At 47.6% G+C, this 15,879-nt stretch overlaps 5 protein-coding genes across 5 annotated transcripts; 2 read left to right on the forward strand and 3 right to left on the reverse strand.

The window, feature by feature from the left end:
• Positions 1-176: 176 nt before the first annotated feature.
• On the reverse strand, positions 177-3,195 carry DFJ58DRAFT_718983 (uncharacterized protein; the record flags this gene model as incomplete). The annotated part of the gene is made up of 9 exons (XM_041384553.1): positions 177-305; positions 330-605; positions 627-844; positions 901-1,250; positions 1,299-1,892; positions 1,945-2,351; positions 2,406-2,561; positions 2,612-2,858; positions 3,047-3,195. The coding sequence occupies 9 exons, from the start codon at positions 3,193-3,195 to the stop codon at positions 177-179; spliced, it is 2,526 nt and encodes an 841-aa protein (XP_041237308.1).
• Positions 3,196-4,117: 922 nt separating this feature from the next.
• Positions 4,118-5,292, forward strand: DFJ58DRAFT_709845 (proline-specific peptidase). The gene is made up of 2 exons (XM_041383808.1): positions 4,118-4,866; positions 4,928-5,292. Exons 1-2 carry the CDS (start codon positions 4,217-4,219, stop codon positions 5,178-5,180), a joined length of 903 nt encoding a protein of 300 aa, XP_041237309.1. The 5' UTR covers positions 4,118-4,216; the 3' UTR covers positions 5,181-5,292.
• Positions 5,293-7,953, reverse strand: DFJ58DRAFT_817290 (uncharacterized protein). Its single transcript, XM_041391784.1, has 10 exons — positions 7,732-7,953; positions 7,556-7,705; positions 6,998-7,504; positions 6,488-6,939; positions 6,314-6,437; positions 6,194-6,262; positions 6,069-6,138; positions 5,872-6,019; positions 5,678-5,816; positions 5,293-5,621 (listed from the first exon to the last, which is right to left on the reverse strand). The coding sequence occupies exons 1-10, from the start codon at positions 7,903-7,905 to the stop codon at positions 5,499-5,501; spliced, it is 1,956 nt and encodes a 651-aa protein (XP_041237310.1). The 5' UTR covers positions 7,906-7,953; the 3' UTR covers positions 5,293-5,498.
• A 3,217-nt stretch (positions 7,954-11,170) lies between these two features.
• Positions 11,171-13,356, forward strand: DFJ58DRAFT_817302 (uncharacterized protein). The gene is made up of 13 exons (XM_041391785.1): positions 11,171-11,566; positions 11,628-11,637; positions 11,690-11,709; positions 11,769-11,901; positions 11,957-11,985; positions 12,037-12,064; positions 12,113-12,145; positions 12,189-12,265; positions 12,320-12,476; positions 12,531-12,650; positions 12,704-12,741; positions 12,794-12,828; positions 12,884-13,356. Exons 1-13 carry the CDS (start codon positions 11,534-11,536, stop codon positions 13,077-13,079), a joined length of 909 nt encoding a protein of 302 aa, XP_041237311.1. The 5' UTR covers positions 11,171-11,533; the 3' UTR covers positions 13,080-13,356.
• Positions 13,357-14,028: 672 nt separating this feature from the next.
• On the reverse strand, positions 14,029-15,338 carry DFJ58DRAFT_734676 (uncharacterized protein; the record flags this gene model as incomplete). Its single annotated transcript, XM_041386527.1, has 7 exons — positions 14,029-14,340; positions 14,391-14,587; positions 14,639-14,853; positions 14,909-14,938; positions 14,991-15,030; positions 15,083-15,247; positions 15,302-15,338. 7 exons carry the CDS (start codon positions 15,336-15,338, stop codon positions 14,029-14,031), a joined length of 996 nt encoding a protein of 331 aa, XP_041237312.1.
• Between the last annotated feature and the right edge of the window lie 541 nt (positions 15,339-15,879).

Here is a 15,879-nt window from a genome sequence, read left to right on the forward strand (position 1 = left end):
TACTGTCTGGTGTGTTCCCTCGAGCCTTACATATTTCTCTTGCTCTGTAGGATGATCCTGGGGTATATATATAAGTAACTCAAGTCGCACCGTTTGTTGTTTTCAATGTCACAATATTATCGTGACTCCATTAATCATTATGCATTGTGCAAAGAAAGTATGAAGCGTTCAAATTGCTACGGTAATTCAGATATGTAGTTGAGTAGACCGCCGACTTCACCAGCAATAGCGTCATCCTCCTCGAGTCCTGCGCAATCATCATTCTCGTCATCTTCAGCGCTCTGATGCTCTGAATTTACCAATGCCTGCAAGTCCACAGTGACTTGGACATCATCTGGAGCATTCTTCCTGACACCTGATGTTGTGGAGCCAGTGAAGCTGGCAAGTGAATATAAGTCCTGTAAACGAGCGAGTATGTGAGCATTGATGCGCCGCCGGCGTTGACAAAATTCTTCAAGTGCCCCACATATCGGATCGCTGGCATTGTTGGCCTCCAAAATGACCCGGGTGAAGTGCACTTCCTCATCAACGATAGCAGTGTGCAGTCGTTGACTTTCCACATGGCAACGCTGAATCTCTTCATGTGCGCGCTCAATGCGAAGGCTCTGTTTCATAACTTCACGCACCGCCGGTTCAGCCCAGCGTCTGCTGCGAATGTCTTGGCGTGTCTCACGCAAGAGAACAAACTCCTCAAGAAAATTATAATGCGACACTTTGGACCAGTCCAGCGTAGGCGCTGGTGGCTCAAGGGCAAGGGCAGCTGCATTATAGGACTTGACAGCATTTTGAATGGCCTTGCAACGAGTTTGCAAGGACTTCGCGATATGAGTGCGCATCCGATAACCTTCGGAACGATGACAATGAGTATGTAAAGTCATACATGAAGATTGAAATTCATACCTGTTTGAGAAATATTGAGTTTATGGAGTTCGAACAACCGAAGTACTACAAGCCATTGAAGATTGTCAAGCGCGCGATGATATTCACGCTGTGACATATACTTCAGGGTCTCTAGGTACTCGCGATCAGTTGGTTCCCATCGTCGGGTTACGCCCATCTTCAATTCAAGTGCAACAACTTCTTGTAGTATCGAGTCATATCGTTGTGAAGCTTGTCGGCGTCGTGTCTCCAGCCTTCGAGTCTGGGAGAGGTTCGTAGAATAGGAGGAGGAAGTGCTGGTGGGTATAATGAACTCGTAATTCATCGGCGTGGCATTCAGGAACATTGCAGAAGCGGTTTCTGAGGTCGCTCTGAACATGTCATAAGATTACGAAAGATTAGGATAACGTGATACATACCTTGCTTCCCTGAGTTTCTGAAGCAGCTCAACATACACAACAGCGTGAACATCCCACTCTGCCTCCTGACCTGATGTTGCGAGGTACTGTGATTGTTCTGTAGACCACATCTTGAGATCGTCGTCTGAAATGCTGAGCGAAATCTTGGCTTCTCGGATAGCAGTTCCCTGCTCTTCAATGATCTGACACGCTTGAACATAGTTCTTGTAGAGCATATTACCGAGGTTGAGATACTTGTCTTCGTCCCACTGTTTGAAAAAGGAGTCTATGGAGACACGACGGTTGTATGCCGAGGCATAACGAGTGACAGCGGCAAGTTGATTGGACGAGCTAAAAATACGCTCCATCGTAGCAAGATCTTCGATTCCCATGCCCTTGATGACGTTTGGGTGGTTCTTGTCTTGGCACGCATAGCTGTGGGTGTACCCATGAAATGCGTCAACGCACATACGATATTCAGCATCATCAAACTTCTGCGCTAGCGAGCTAGAGGCAATGGTAATCGCAAGCTTGCAGCCCACGTCATATCCAACCAAAAGACGTGATCCGAGAGTCTCGAGAGCTTTACCAACGATGGCAAGTGGGTACTTGAAACTGAATCCACAGATCATGAGTATTTAGACAACAGGTAGGTTCATCAACATACAGTTCCCCACTGCGAACCATATCAGCAATCCAAAGTACAAGACCATGACGGCAAGCGCTTGCAAAGATTCCTGTCTCTTCGAATATTCCCCATGACTTCTTCTTCGCATCCGCTGCAGCAGCTTTCCAGTTGTCTGTGCATGCTGACGTAGCTGGTGACGTGTTCGTAAGTTCAGGGTCCTGCCCAGCGTGCGTTTGAGAAGTAGGGTTGATGGTCTCGTCATCTGATGACAGTGTGTTGGATTGTGATGCATGCGCGTTGATGTAGTCAGGCTCGAGGTAGTAGTCACTGTTGAATATGCGTGTATCACCGACTTGACGACCTCCCAGTGGTGCCATACGGGACAGCGAGTTATTCCCATCAAATACTATCATTCGTCGGAAGACAAGTTCTGGCTCATCCTTCAGCTAAGAATTTACATTAGAATATTAATATTCATAACAGTGTCGTTGATTACATACCTCGTACGTGCATGGTGGACATGCATTAAGCACACGCCAGCTTTCGGAATCACGTCCAAGGGTCTTCAATACTTGAACATCAATGTTGCGGTGGATTGTGAGATAGACGTCGAAAGCATCAGCAAGCGCGGTACGATATCTCCGGCGATAAGGCCACTAAGCTCAATATCAAGTACAACACTAAGGAGAATGTAAAATATACGTACATGATACAGGTCGCAAAGTACCTTGGTGAACGCCTCAACGCTGAGTGAAGGTTTACGCAGGCGCAGACGCCTGTAAAGCTCGAGTGTTGACAAAGAAATGGCAATGGTTGGAGAATGGGGAGTAGCACCCAGATAACCGCTCAAGACCAGTGCTTCTGCAGGGGTTTCAATGGTGGATGCACTGTGAATATAAGTGCTAGTGTCAAGCGTGTAAATGTTGATAACATCAATCGAGAAATCATAAGGACTAGGTTCACTTGAAGGCGGAGATGGTGAATACTTCCACTTGAGGTACCCGGAAGTGAGTGCGCTGATGATCGGTGCCCAATTTGCGTGAAGGCGGACAAGGCGTTGCCGCCATCCACGGCTATCTTTGTATACACGCCACCTGCAGAAGTTGTGAATAAGTGCTGCACAAATGAAAAAAGCACCTACTGGCTACCGACAATGTCTCGCACAGCAAGCATAAATGTGTCGTTATCTCTGAGGTCATCGGGGACCGATTCCCATTGAAAGTCGTCGTCCATGGTGCCCATAACATCATCCGCGCCTGCGCTCGTGCTGTCTACAGCTTCATGTTGCATGTCTGCAAGTAGCGTTTGAGATTCGGTGCTCAGCCCTATGACCCAGTGTGAATATATAGACAGCGTAGATAGGAAGTAACACTTACCTGCAATGTTGGCGTTGTACCGCTCTTGTCTGCGTTGTCGATCCTCAACCTGCTGCGTCTGTGACAGGACACTGGATTTGAGCTTTGTGGTAGACCTGGTGGACCCAATAACGAGGCGCACAGAGCGAGAAGTCCTTGAGGCGGGCATCGTGTGTGGTAGGGAAGAGGAGAAAGACGCCCTCGCCTGCCAGCGATGGCAGCAGTGAGGCGTATAGGCTACTAGGCGTGGACTTGTGTTAGTCATATCAACATAGTCACGTGCTGGTTGAACATACCTTGTACATCGTGAAAGGCAATGACGAGGGCATTTCAGTGCCGCTGACCGTTGGAAATGTGTGCGCATTTAGAAATAGAGCTAGAATAAAAAAAGCAGTAAGAAAAACGGTGAAGAACTGAAGGACTTAGCCTTGCTCATCGTTGACAACAGCGAGCAACACTGATTAGGCAGCGAGTAGCGTAATGCGGAGCTTCCCGAAGGAGGGCGGCAATAGTCGGGACAGTCTCCGTTGCCGTACCTCGTAACTTACTCGCATAAGCTTCCCTTCTGGGAAAATCCTGAAAGGGAATTAAGGCTTTATTGTCGGTGGTACTGGCGGGGTGTGAGAATTAGGAGAACCGCTGCTAATTAGCATGTCATACCCCCCCCCCCCCCTACGACATCCTTATTAGGTTATATAGTAGTGAGGTTGAGGTGTATTAGTGTGTAGTTCTATTATAATATGTTCACTCCGGCATTGCCGCCGGCTGCTTCGGTGCTGCCCGGGCGGCCCGAGGGCGATCGATAATGGTCACACATGAGTTCACCTGGGAGTCTGGGACATGTGCTTCTTGCCCTCGACGAGTTCTCATGCCAGAGATATGGGTGGCTTTTATTACTAACTTGAATTCAGTTCACTAACCTTCCTGTCCCCACTTTCATACAACATTCGTATGTTATGACTGAAGTCACAGGAACTGTCGATTTCCGAGTCGGAAAAGAGACTTACAAGACCTGGTACAAGGTCGTCGGAGACCTAGGATCCGGCATTCGACCTCTTGTCACTCTTCACGGCGGCCCAGGCATGTCTCACGTATACATGCAGTCGCACGCAGAGATTTTCACGAGATATACTATTCCCGTTGTTTTCTACGATCAGTTAGGCACTGGGAGGTCTACGCATATCACTGACAAGGGCGCCGATTTCTGGACGCCAGAGCTGTTCATCAATGAGCTCGATAACCTCCTTGCGCACCTTGGAATCAAAGATGATTTTGACCTTTTGGGCCATTCTTGGGGAGGGATGTTGGCAGCTGACTACGCATCGGCGCAGCAACGCCCAGGTCTTCGCCGCCTCGTCATCGCTAATGCTGCCCCATCACTTAAGCTCTGGGAACAGAGTATGCATCATTGGCTGAACAAATTTCCGGAGGATTTCAGAGAGATGTTGAGAAGGCACGAGAGGGACGGGACGACCTCATCAGAGGAGTATCAACGAGGAATGAAGGAGTTCTATAACAAGCACACGTGCCAAGTGATCCCTTGGCCGGCAGAGCTTGATCAATCTTTTGCGGATATGGATGAAAATCCCACTGTGTATACTACAATGTAAGTATGCCGACGTGCGACTGATGGCTTATCAGTGTATGCTTACTCTAAGCACGATCAGGTTCGGAACTTCCGAGTTCAACCTCACGGGGTCGATGATCACTTGGGATGTTACCGATCGCCTTGACAGAATTTCTTGTCCGACGCTCGTTTGCAATGGTCATGAGGAGGGTGCACAGGATTTCGTGGTTGAGCCTTTCATCGAGAAGATACCCAAGGTCAAATGGGTGAAGTTCAAGAAGACTCACATTCCGTTCTACGAAGATAAAGATTACTATTTCAAGACTATCGGCGCATTTTTGATACCAACCTGAGTCAAGTATGGTTTCTGTCTCCTGTGTACATCATTTAGTGTCGCCCCGAACGTCACTGAGAGGTGTCTGATCTTCACGCTGAAGTCGCAGTACAGCCAAAGAAGTTCGTCCGAAGGATAATGATGGAGCCCACTGAGCAAAACGTTGACAAACTCGTTCGGCAATAGCTGGTAGATAAGCTGCGAAAACCATTCCTATGTTGCAACATTTACTCGTCTATCTTGTACAAAGTATTAATCACGTATGGTATGAAAGACATAAAAGCGAAAAGTACATTGATAGTACAACAACGGTTTCCGAACACTTGTATGCTTGAGTTTACGTACTCTCCGCAACCTTCTTCTTGATGACATCAACCACACCAGGCTCAGCAACAGTGCTAAGATCACCGAGTTGATCACCTTCGCCAGCGACGATCTTACGCATGATGCGACGCATGATCTGCATTGACACGAGTCATTAAACGATCATTGAGAAGGATACAGGCCTGGACTTGCCTTTCCGGAGCGGGTCTTGGGCAGATCACTGACGATGAAGATCTTTTTAGGTGCCGCGAAGGGGCCAATCACCTTCCTAACTTGGAGCACGAGCTCCTTAGCCAGCGAAGCCTCGTCATTGTGATCGTATGTGAATTCCCTGACACGTGTATCTAAAGTCAATCGTTATTCAACAAAAGGACAAAAAAACTGACGGTTTAAGTGTGACGAAGGCAAATACAGCCTGTCCCGTCAACTCGTCAGCAGTACCGATGACTGCAGTCTCGGCGACACCCTTGTGCATGATCAAGGCGGATTCGATCTCAGCAGTTGACAGACGGTGTCCAGAGACATTGATAACATCTACAGAATGGTCATTACAGGCGGGACATCTTCCAAAGGACGTCCTCACCATCAATACGGCCCTTGATCCAAATGTAGCCATGTTCATCGCGTGCAGCTCCGTCTCCCGTGTAGAAAAACTCCAGCGTATGGCTTCATGTACGTCTCCAGGTAACGGCTGTGGTCGTTGTATACAGAACGGGCAATTGAAGGCCAAGGTTGCTTGATGACGAGAACTCCCTCGACGTTGTTTCCTTCTAATTCCTGTGAAACATTGTCAGTATCATAATTGAACAAATGCATTAATTCGAGTACCTTTCCACTAACAGGGTCCAGAATAGCAGGTTCGATACCGAAGAAGGGAACAGTTGCAGAACCAGGCTTAGTCTCAATCGCACCGGGGAATGGGGTAACGACGATCGATCCAGTCTCAGTTTGCCTTGAAGAGGATACTGAGCCCGGTCACAGATACTGCATGAATGCACTTACCAGAACGTATCAACGATAGCGCACTGCTTCTTGCCGACATGTTCGTTGTACCAGTTCCAGGCTTCGGGGTTAATAGGCTCACCGACAGAGCCGAGGACACGCAAACTGCTGAGATCATGGTTCTCTACGTGCTGAGCGCCGAGTCTGCGAAGGAGGCGAATGGCAGTAGGAGCAGAATAGAACTGGGTAAGCTGGTGCTTCTGGACGGTCTGCCAGTAGCGGGATGGTGTGGGGTAAACTGGAGTTGATTCAAAGACGGTGGTGCTGACTCCATTTGCAAGTGGTCCATAAACAATGTAGGTATGTCCAGTAATCCAACCGATATCAGCCATGCAGGCAAACTTGTCATCTGGGTGGACATCGAAAACGTATTTTACAGTAAGGGCGGCGCAAAGGAGGTACCCGCCAGTGGTATGAACGACACCCTTGGGTTTTCCTGTGGATCCAGAAGTCTAAACATAGATTGAAAATCAAGACTAGGCAAAGATATATGGAAAGGAAACCACTGACGTAGAGAATAAAGAGCGGGTCTTCTGATGACATGATCTCGGGTGGGCAGTAATTAGGGACTTTGGCAGTCTCCTCGTGCCACCACTTGTCCCTACCATCGACCCATGGGACCTGGCCACCGGTGCGCCTGAGAACAAGGACATGTTCAACGGCAGGGCATTCCTTGAGAGCAGCGTCAACGATTGCTTTGGTTGCGATTGACTTGCCACCACGCCTGCCCTCGTCACTGGTAAGGACAACACGCGACTTGCAGTCTTGAACACGATCACGAAGAGATTCTGCGCTAAATCCAGCGAAGACTACAGAGTGGACAGCACCGATCCGAGCGCAAGCGAGGAAAGCAGCAACGGATTGCCAGGTCATTGGTAGATATACAGAAACGGTATCGCCCTTCTTTACACCAAGAGCTTTGAGGACGTTTGCGATAGAGCAGACCTCGCGGAGCAGCTCCGCATAAGTGACGAGGCAGCCATCCTCGGGTTCATCCGCCTCGTAGATAATGGCGGTCTGATAGATAGTATAAGGTCATGAAATGGCGATAAGAAGGGCAGCATTTACTTTGTTTGGGTGTTTAAATGCCCAGCGATCGACACAGTTGTAAGATGCATTGAGACCGCCCTCTGGGAACCAGACGATATCACCGGTTTCAAAACCACCGGCACGCACAGTCTTGAATGGACGGTCCCAGTGCAACGTATCATGGGCCATCTAATGTGTCCATCAGTAGGCGCGACATGAAAAAAAGTGAATCGCGAACTAGCCTTTCTCCACCAAGCATCAGACTCGTGGCCGAGGGTTACCGCATGGGAAGACTTGTATGCTGCAAGATCGGGACCGACGTGAGGAACTTTTATGCCAGCCTTGAGGCGGGGAGCAACGGGATGAATTGGAACAGTATCTTCAGACATGATGATGGGCGGGAGTTGATGGCGGTCGATTGATCTATCTAAGTCGCCCCTTGCTTTTAAGGGCACGCGGACATCCGACAACCCCACATGTCTTTATTTTGGTTCCTGCACAGCCACAATCCACTTTCGGGTGTTGAAAACGACTAGTCAAAATCAAGCAGAATGTCTGACTGGAAAGAGAGTAATACTTATTCGAGCCTCTTCTTCCTTCTTGCGATCATCCTCATGGCCCGTTTTAACTCCTGGTTCCGCACTGGGTCCGCATGAATAAGGTATGGTTTCGTGGAATGAAGCTTAACCCTATCGCAATACGTGAAAATTGCACATACGTACTAACCCAGAAGGCCAATGGACTCTGGACACACAACAAACTCGCTGACAGTGAGCAGATTATGCTACTGCAGCTTGGCACCTCCCAGAAGTTCGTTAGGCTTGCTCTAGTGGACTACCAGTTGCGAAGGATTGAAGTCTCGACGATTCAAGTTGGACGTAAATTTCACGCCCCGATGGCGCCGCATGCGAACAATGTTGATGAACGCTTGGCATTTAATTTGAACCTAACAGCTGCCGGTCCAAGGTACTTGTCATTCTTGGCACAAACTTGAATACCAGACCAAATGTCAGTTAGATCTATCACATTCACTAGGACTTGAGGAAATCTCAGAGGTTTTGCATCGGACATTTACGGACTGCATGTTTTCTGCGACACATGGCACCCTGGCTGCGACGGCAGCAATCACCTACAGATCAGTGACTGATATACCACACGTTCGATCTATATGTACTGACACTTGCCTGCCTATGGCCACTGTGACCGTGACTCAAAGTTACCCCTTGATACCCTTCTGTCTCAGATTAATACTCATTCCATCGTTTACTATATAACCGGTTTGTCGTACGTGTTTTCTTGACCCCCAATTCCGCGTCTGATGCTGTCGAAAGCATTTGTATATCGTCGGCTTTAAGCCCGGACACGATCAGTGTCTGTATGCGCTCTTTACATCGATCCCGAGTGACCTGCTCTTCGGTTTGTTCTCGGATGATCGATGGTCTTCGTAATTTCTGCATCGTGATCACTATCCCTCGGCCGACTTGGGTTGATGGCTGCATGGAACTTCGAAAGTGCTTGGAGTGGTTGTATGTAAGCGCAAATATCGCCTAACCATATCCTTGACGCAAAGTAGCGTGAAGTCCACAAGCTTGTTGACCTTTGTGAACTAGTGACCACTGATATTTGACCTACAACTAGGTTGGAACGAACCGCACGGGTCTCCGCAGGCTCCCTCGCTGATATGTTCTACCTCCAATACCCCATATTCATTAATGTTGTGCGTCAGGACCCCGGGCTAATGTCGCCGATGTGAAATCGCACATCACAGCGTTGTTTTGCGGCTGGACGGCACACAGATGGTCAACCCGCGTTCAAAAAACCGAGACGTCCAGGGAGCATTTTTGGGGGCTCCACAGATCATATTGACACAGCAAATACATAACGCGATTTACAAAGCTGGTTGCCGAATTTGAGGATTAGTTGCGCATTGCTTCAACCCGCCCCGAACCAGTGCCGGTGCCGATGATCCTAGTCGGGTTATCTGCATCCACAAAATTCAAATTGCATGCTTCGGTTAATTATGGGAACGAATTGACACTGGAATCTGTTCTGCTACAGAGCCGATATGCTTCGGTCAATGATCACAAGCGCAATGGCGATCGTATCATCCACGAATTTGTCCATGTATGATTTATCGTACACGTCGCAAACCTAGTCAATTGCATTGTTAATCCCACGAATTGATTCACAGCCAGATGAATGTGTGATCCAGACTGCAAGGACCAGGTGTGAGTCGTTCTGCGGGGAATGGTTGAAGAACATTTGATTATTTTTAAAAGTCTGTTACAGTGTGTTGCATATGAAACTGCAATGCGAATTTTTGAAAAATTCGGCCTCGCTGCCTTTACCGGGGCTTTTCATCCAAATTAGGCAAAGTAGTGTCATACTTTCCGCACGCTTGACCACATTTAGACACAAAAGTCCCGGTAAAGGCAGTGAGGCCGAATTTTCAAAAATTCGCACTGCAGTTTCATATGCAACACACTGTAACCCGAGCCCCATTCTCATGCACCGTTGGGTTGTAAGAGCCCAATGGCCAATTGAGAGGCGGACTATCCTCGACCTTTTTGAGGTTCGTGATCACGAGCGCATTTGGATTGTCTTGGCTAGATTCGATGAGGAAGATGCTTGTTAGATAACTGAATCATGTATTGCCCCCCTAGCTCCGCCATGACCGCAAGTGATCGTGCTTTTGGTCTTTCGTCCCAAGGCACATTGTTCGCATAGACAACCACGGGGACTATGCATATAAATGAGACATGATGCGAACGGTCATTGTAAGGCGGAACCGGAAATCATTGGTGTGATATACAGATGGCCTTTTATCAACTTCGCATGGTCCAAGTCAGTGTCAGTTCCAGGCTGCCTACACTGTGAAGTCCATGATAAGGCTTGCCTTGTATTCGTGATGGAGTTCCGACTGGTGGGCCTTCAAAACAGCAAGTGCTTGTTCTGCTTCAAGGAGGTGGATGACAGTGAAGTCCGCCAATGCCAGTGCATTGAGAATGTTTTCGAATCTAGTACTTGGTGGATGCGGACTGATTTCCCTCGCACAAGGACTGCGCTACCAGACATGTTGAATGCTTTAGAAGAGTAAGTACACTTTCGTGACAACGGAAACCCACGATAATCATTCACCTTCAGATATTCCATCGCCAGCCGTGCCGCCGTTAGAAATGAAGTCAAGATGTGATAGAAAATATTGAATGTGGTAGAGCTGTCCGCAAGACAAATGTTCGCCGCTAGAAGCCAGGAGTAAAATTAGAAACGTGATCATCAGTACTGCTGAACTTCTGAATAACAGAATTTGAAAATACACTTGGAAACAAAATGCGTTTTGGATGTAATGTACCAGGACGAGCTGAAGGATCTGAGAGCATGTAAATATTGAAATATTCATTTGAGCTTTACGAGTTTTTTGCAGGCGGCGTGTTTGCCCCTACGTACCCTCGAACAATTCAGAAACTGCGTTGGGCGACAACTTGGACCAATACAGAGGCCTATGAGACCATGGTCAGGCGGCGGACAAGTACTATTATAGTAGTAAGTACTTCGTGGAAGTTTAGTGCTACGCTTCATTTGAAATTCCGCACCGCGACACGCCGATTTACATAAGGTCACTTGGTATATTTGGTAGTATTGGTAGGACGGTCGCGACCAGCTGGTCCCCGCGACTCGCCAGAGTGCTTGATTCGATTGACGTTAACTCCGATTCTGCATCATCATTGACATGTATACTGTGCTTGTATGTTTTATCATGCATAGCCCGGTCTTTGAACGCTGTGTTTAGAAGATCTTCTTAATGCACGGCATTAATGGCGCACGTCCAAAGGAAGATGAATCTTCCTAATGCGAGGCACGCGCAGTTGGACTTTGGTTCTGGAGATTATATATTGATGTCAGAACTCATCATAATACCTTCTCATGAAGAATTCCCCGTCCACCATCACAGTGAAATACTGAAAACCCACCAAGTCTACGGCCTAGTTCACGCACGCACTACATACTTTACTATACATGGTTTTGCTGCACACACAACAGACGATCAAGGTATGAACGCTTAGCGCCCGATCTTTCATTCTCAGAACTAACTGTCGTGCTTCGTTCACAGTATCTCCGAGGTTTGTTGTTGGTTTGTTCTCATTCTAGTCTGTACTCAAAACACCGAAAAAGTTGCACCAGCCGCGATTTGGGTGAGTTAGGCATGTACTCTTCTCGCGAGTGAATGTTGAAAGTTTATCGTCTTCACTAGGCACTCGATTATATTTTGACCCTTGAACATGAAATCCATCTGTTCAGCACGACGAGCTGCTGGAGCCTTGCGATTGTCATGTTTATCCTAGCTAGATATGCTCCCGTGGTATGGATTATCAGCGAAATATATGGTGAGCAATGCACTTCATTATTGGGGAAAGGTTCTCAGTAACAATGGTCTGTTAGTCACTCTTGGCCGACATTCAGTGGAAACGGTATGAACTCTCTGAACCGTACTCAGCGTATGTTGATACTAAGTAATACAGTGCTTGACATCATATCAGGCCAGTGGGGGTAGGTCACCTCGCGATCGCTAGTTCTACGTCATTTAATACATCCCAGCGTCCTTACTTCTTATCATGTTAGCCGCAGAAGGTTAGCTTGTTCACATCAACAAAGAAAAACACTTACGTTTCAGGCCTGCTTCTCATGCGTATACTTGCCTTATGGCATAACAACAGGAAGATAAAGCTATTTTTATTGGCGAGCTACTTGGTAAGCGTTTTGAGCGTTTTGTTGTCCCAAGTGGTGGTTTAATGGAGCTCGAAGCTTATGGTTATCTGCATGTTCATTTGCGATGTACTTGCGGAGTTTCTGCTCCGAAGCGTATGTGTGCCCGCATCGACTCTGAGCGTTTTAGAGGCTGCCACGGAAGTGGAACGCCTGGTAATGGGCAAATTTATCAGTGCAGCGCTGTTTGAACTCGGTGAGCGAATCAGGGCCCTGCCTCAAGTTAGCTCTACTGACGGATTATGTGCAGCGGTGATCACTCTTACAATCTATCATTCGATACAACTACGCTCTAATGGCATACGCTCCATCGGTATACTAGCGTCAACATTGTTGAAGGGAAGTTTGCTATATGCACTGTCGCTTCTTGGTACGTCATTCAGTTTATGACTCCTTTTCTGTCTCACTTGACTGTGCTTCAAGCAATTTCTGTTGTAAACATAGTTTCTCTTGCTTTGCCGGTGCGTAGTTTCCATGCGCCACGCTAGGGTAATATATGAATTTTTGGTACAGGTCTCATGGCAGGGGGAAGGTGGGATTGTAGATGTGTAAGTGGCTGCACATTGTAGCATCCAGGGCTAACTGACAAGCTTTCTTGACCAGGTTCCAAGGTGTCCTACATGGTGTTTTGGCTTCGCGCATTCTTTTTGATCTAAGGGATCTGGGGAATACAAGTCAAGATGACTCGGAGGCACCCAGCTATTTATTCACCTCGTATATATCCCTTCCTCGCACTCAGTGCGTATCACAACTTGAAACGATACCAATGACTGTCTTACATGCCGAAAGCAATACATGATCATACCTCACGTACAACATCAAAAGTATCGCACGTACTGCACGTCGCAATCTCGAAAAACATGCTGACCGCTCGAATAACCGCACCCTGCATGTCTCGTCCTAAAATTAATGTAGTTGGTGCGTCTCATGTTTGTCGTTCGACGGATGATATATTGAATGATCTAGGATGACGTTTTATATTCACAACCGGATATCAATATTTCATTGATCAGATGTATTGGCGGCGAAGATTGATGCGTCACTATAGCGTCAATTAAGTGCATCAGTACCTATCATTACGCTCTTCTCCGTCCATTCTCCCTGTTATGACATCATCTTCATGGTCCGTTGACGTTATAACTTCCGGATCCGCTCTGCGTCCACAGGAATGAGGTATGATTTCGTGGAATAAAGCTTAACCGGGCGTACACATGCGGCCATAAGTATGTGAAAATGATGCTAAAGTTCACAGGAGCTGGAAAGCATCACTGGCAATGGGCAGAATGCGCTGTCGCACCTTGGCACTTCGCAGAACGCTGTTTGCCATGCTCTAGTACTATAGCGACACACGTGGCACGCATGCCATGTGTGGGAGGTTGTAATAGGTTACATATAACCCGATGATCGATGAATGCTTGGCCCTTGCACATGAGCGTGCCTTTCACACATCATGAATATCGCTAAGGCCATCTCCAGTGGAGACCACCACTGTTGATGTCCCTCCCGTATCACCTTCAGTCGGCGCTACTGGTCTTTACGCCGTGCCTCGATTAGGCTTACAGCCTTGACTAATGCTCAGCAGATACTCGAACCACACCAACTCCTACGTATAAATGAGACCATACACATACATACAGTATGTAATGCATGTAATGTATGACACAGGGTCTTGCCCATGCGGATAATGGACAGTGATTCAAAGAAAATACAATGTTGATCCGATCAAAGTCCAGTAGTGGACAATATTTTTATGCTTCCCACACTTCACCGCCGCTCTGCTTTCCCTCCATGTTGAGTAGGGAAATTTCGTCGGTGTTGCCACTTTTCAGCGCACTGGAGCTAGTTTCAGGGAGATCGGTCAACTTGATCGTGGTAGTTTCAACGCCTATCACAGTCGTGGCGAGAGGGTCGATAACACGGCGCCTCTTAGGCTGTGATCCGAAGGTTATGATGGACGTAACTGTCCATGGTGTTGACGAGGATGTTTCATCATCTGTGCTCAAGCTCAAGAGGAATGCCACGACCACGCTCAAGTTCGCGACGATCAAGGATACGGAAGCCTAAAAGGCGATCAATAATACCTGCGGTCTGAGCACTGATAGTACTATACCTCAACCATAGCAGCCACTGCCTCCTTTAGCCCTCCATTGGATAAGACGTAATATGCATGGGCAAGACTAACAACGGTGGTGATTGCTGACGTCGAAAAGATCGCGATTATCCGGATCTTCTGCGCCCTCGTCAACCTGACTTTATAGATGAGGCGAATCGGCGCCAAGATAAGAATGGTGTCCCCGAAAACGTCGGCTGAAATGTTGGTCAGAAAATTATTGCATGGTACAGGCTATTGACTCTCACTGATGATCTGCGCTATTGCAACGTTTCTGCCGAGATCGCACTGCGGGCGCGGCTGTGTTTTCCAGCCGGGCTCAGATTCACAAACCCACCACACTTGTGCAAAAAGTACAGCCCATGCAATGATGAACATCACTTTAGCATATGTGAGGGCCCTCCTGAGGGATCCTGGGATTGTGAGTCGTACAACTGTTAACAGAATTGATATCCGGGAACACCTATCATAGGTGTGTATGTCAGTTGCGCCGCCTTAACATGCCGCCAGAGCCGTACCAAACAACTGCATAAAAGAATTGGCAAACCCTAGTGCCGAAAGTTTAATGTCTCTTCAGCATCACGGTAGAAGAAAACATACATGTAATACAGTGCTACCATCGTGCCTTGATTAAAATTTCCTGGGGGTCTTTAGGAAATGGTATGGATCATACACAACAAAACGAGGCTCACCAGAGTCTTGTAGATACAACCAATCGACAACTAATAGGGCGAGAATGAATACCATGCCGAAGATTGCCCATAAGTCATCGAGCCACAGACGTCCTTGTCGTACACGACAATACAAGCGGAATGATGTGACAGTGATCGCCACAAGAGGTAGGACCATGTTTACGACTTGGAACGAGTGTCAACCGCAGCAACGCAGCAAGTCAAGTCAACCGGATTTACCTTCTGTCTGAATAATGGTGGGGCCCGAGGACGACATCACGCGGTTGTTCTTGCAAATGGATATGGCTGTTTGATTCAAACAGCATATATAGGTTCGTGCTATAGGTTTATGCTTCCGCCCGGCGGCATATTACGAGGGCCGAAGCATGCGGCAAATAGAACGGCGTAAAGCCATGCCTCTTGAGAAAAGTCAGTTATGGCATCATGAGATTGGCTAGTTCAGAAGCGGTGTTAAGGGTCATAATTGCAATTGCAGCACATGTGAATGCACCGTTATCATAATAGGAGGTGGTCGGCGCTATTGCTGGTGACTATGATGCTTTCAACATTGGCGGATCTCATCATATAATTATATTGAAAGCTCAACTCGGGATCATACCTTTTGAAGTTCGAAACACGGAAGCAGCTCTATTGAGGGCGTATCGCACTCGTCTTCTTGGTGCAGTGCTTTAGCGTGGAAAAACTTTCATTTCTGGGGCCACTTGATTGTCACAGATCAGAGCACTTACGGAGTATCACAATATAGCCTCAGTGCTCAGTACTCAGTTCTTGGAGAATCGTGGCGTCATCCATTTTCA

The sequence above is a fragment of the Suillus subalutaceus genome, assembly GCF_016647625.1.
Source record: "Suillus subalutaceus strain FC151 chromosome Unknown DFJ58scaffold_184, whole genome shotgun sequence".
NCBI classification, from domain to species: domain Eukaryota; kingdom Fungi; phylum Basidiomycota; class Agaricomycetes; order Boletales; family Suillaceae; genus Suillus; species Suillus subalutaceus.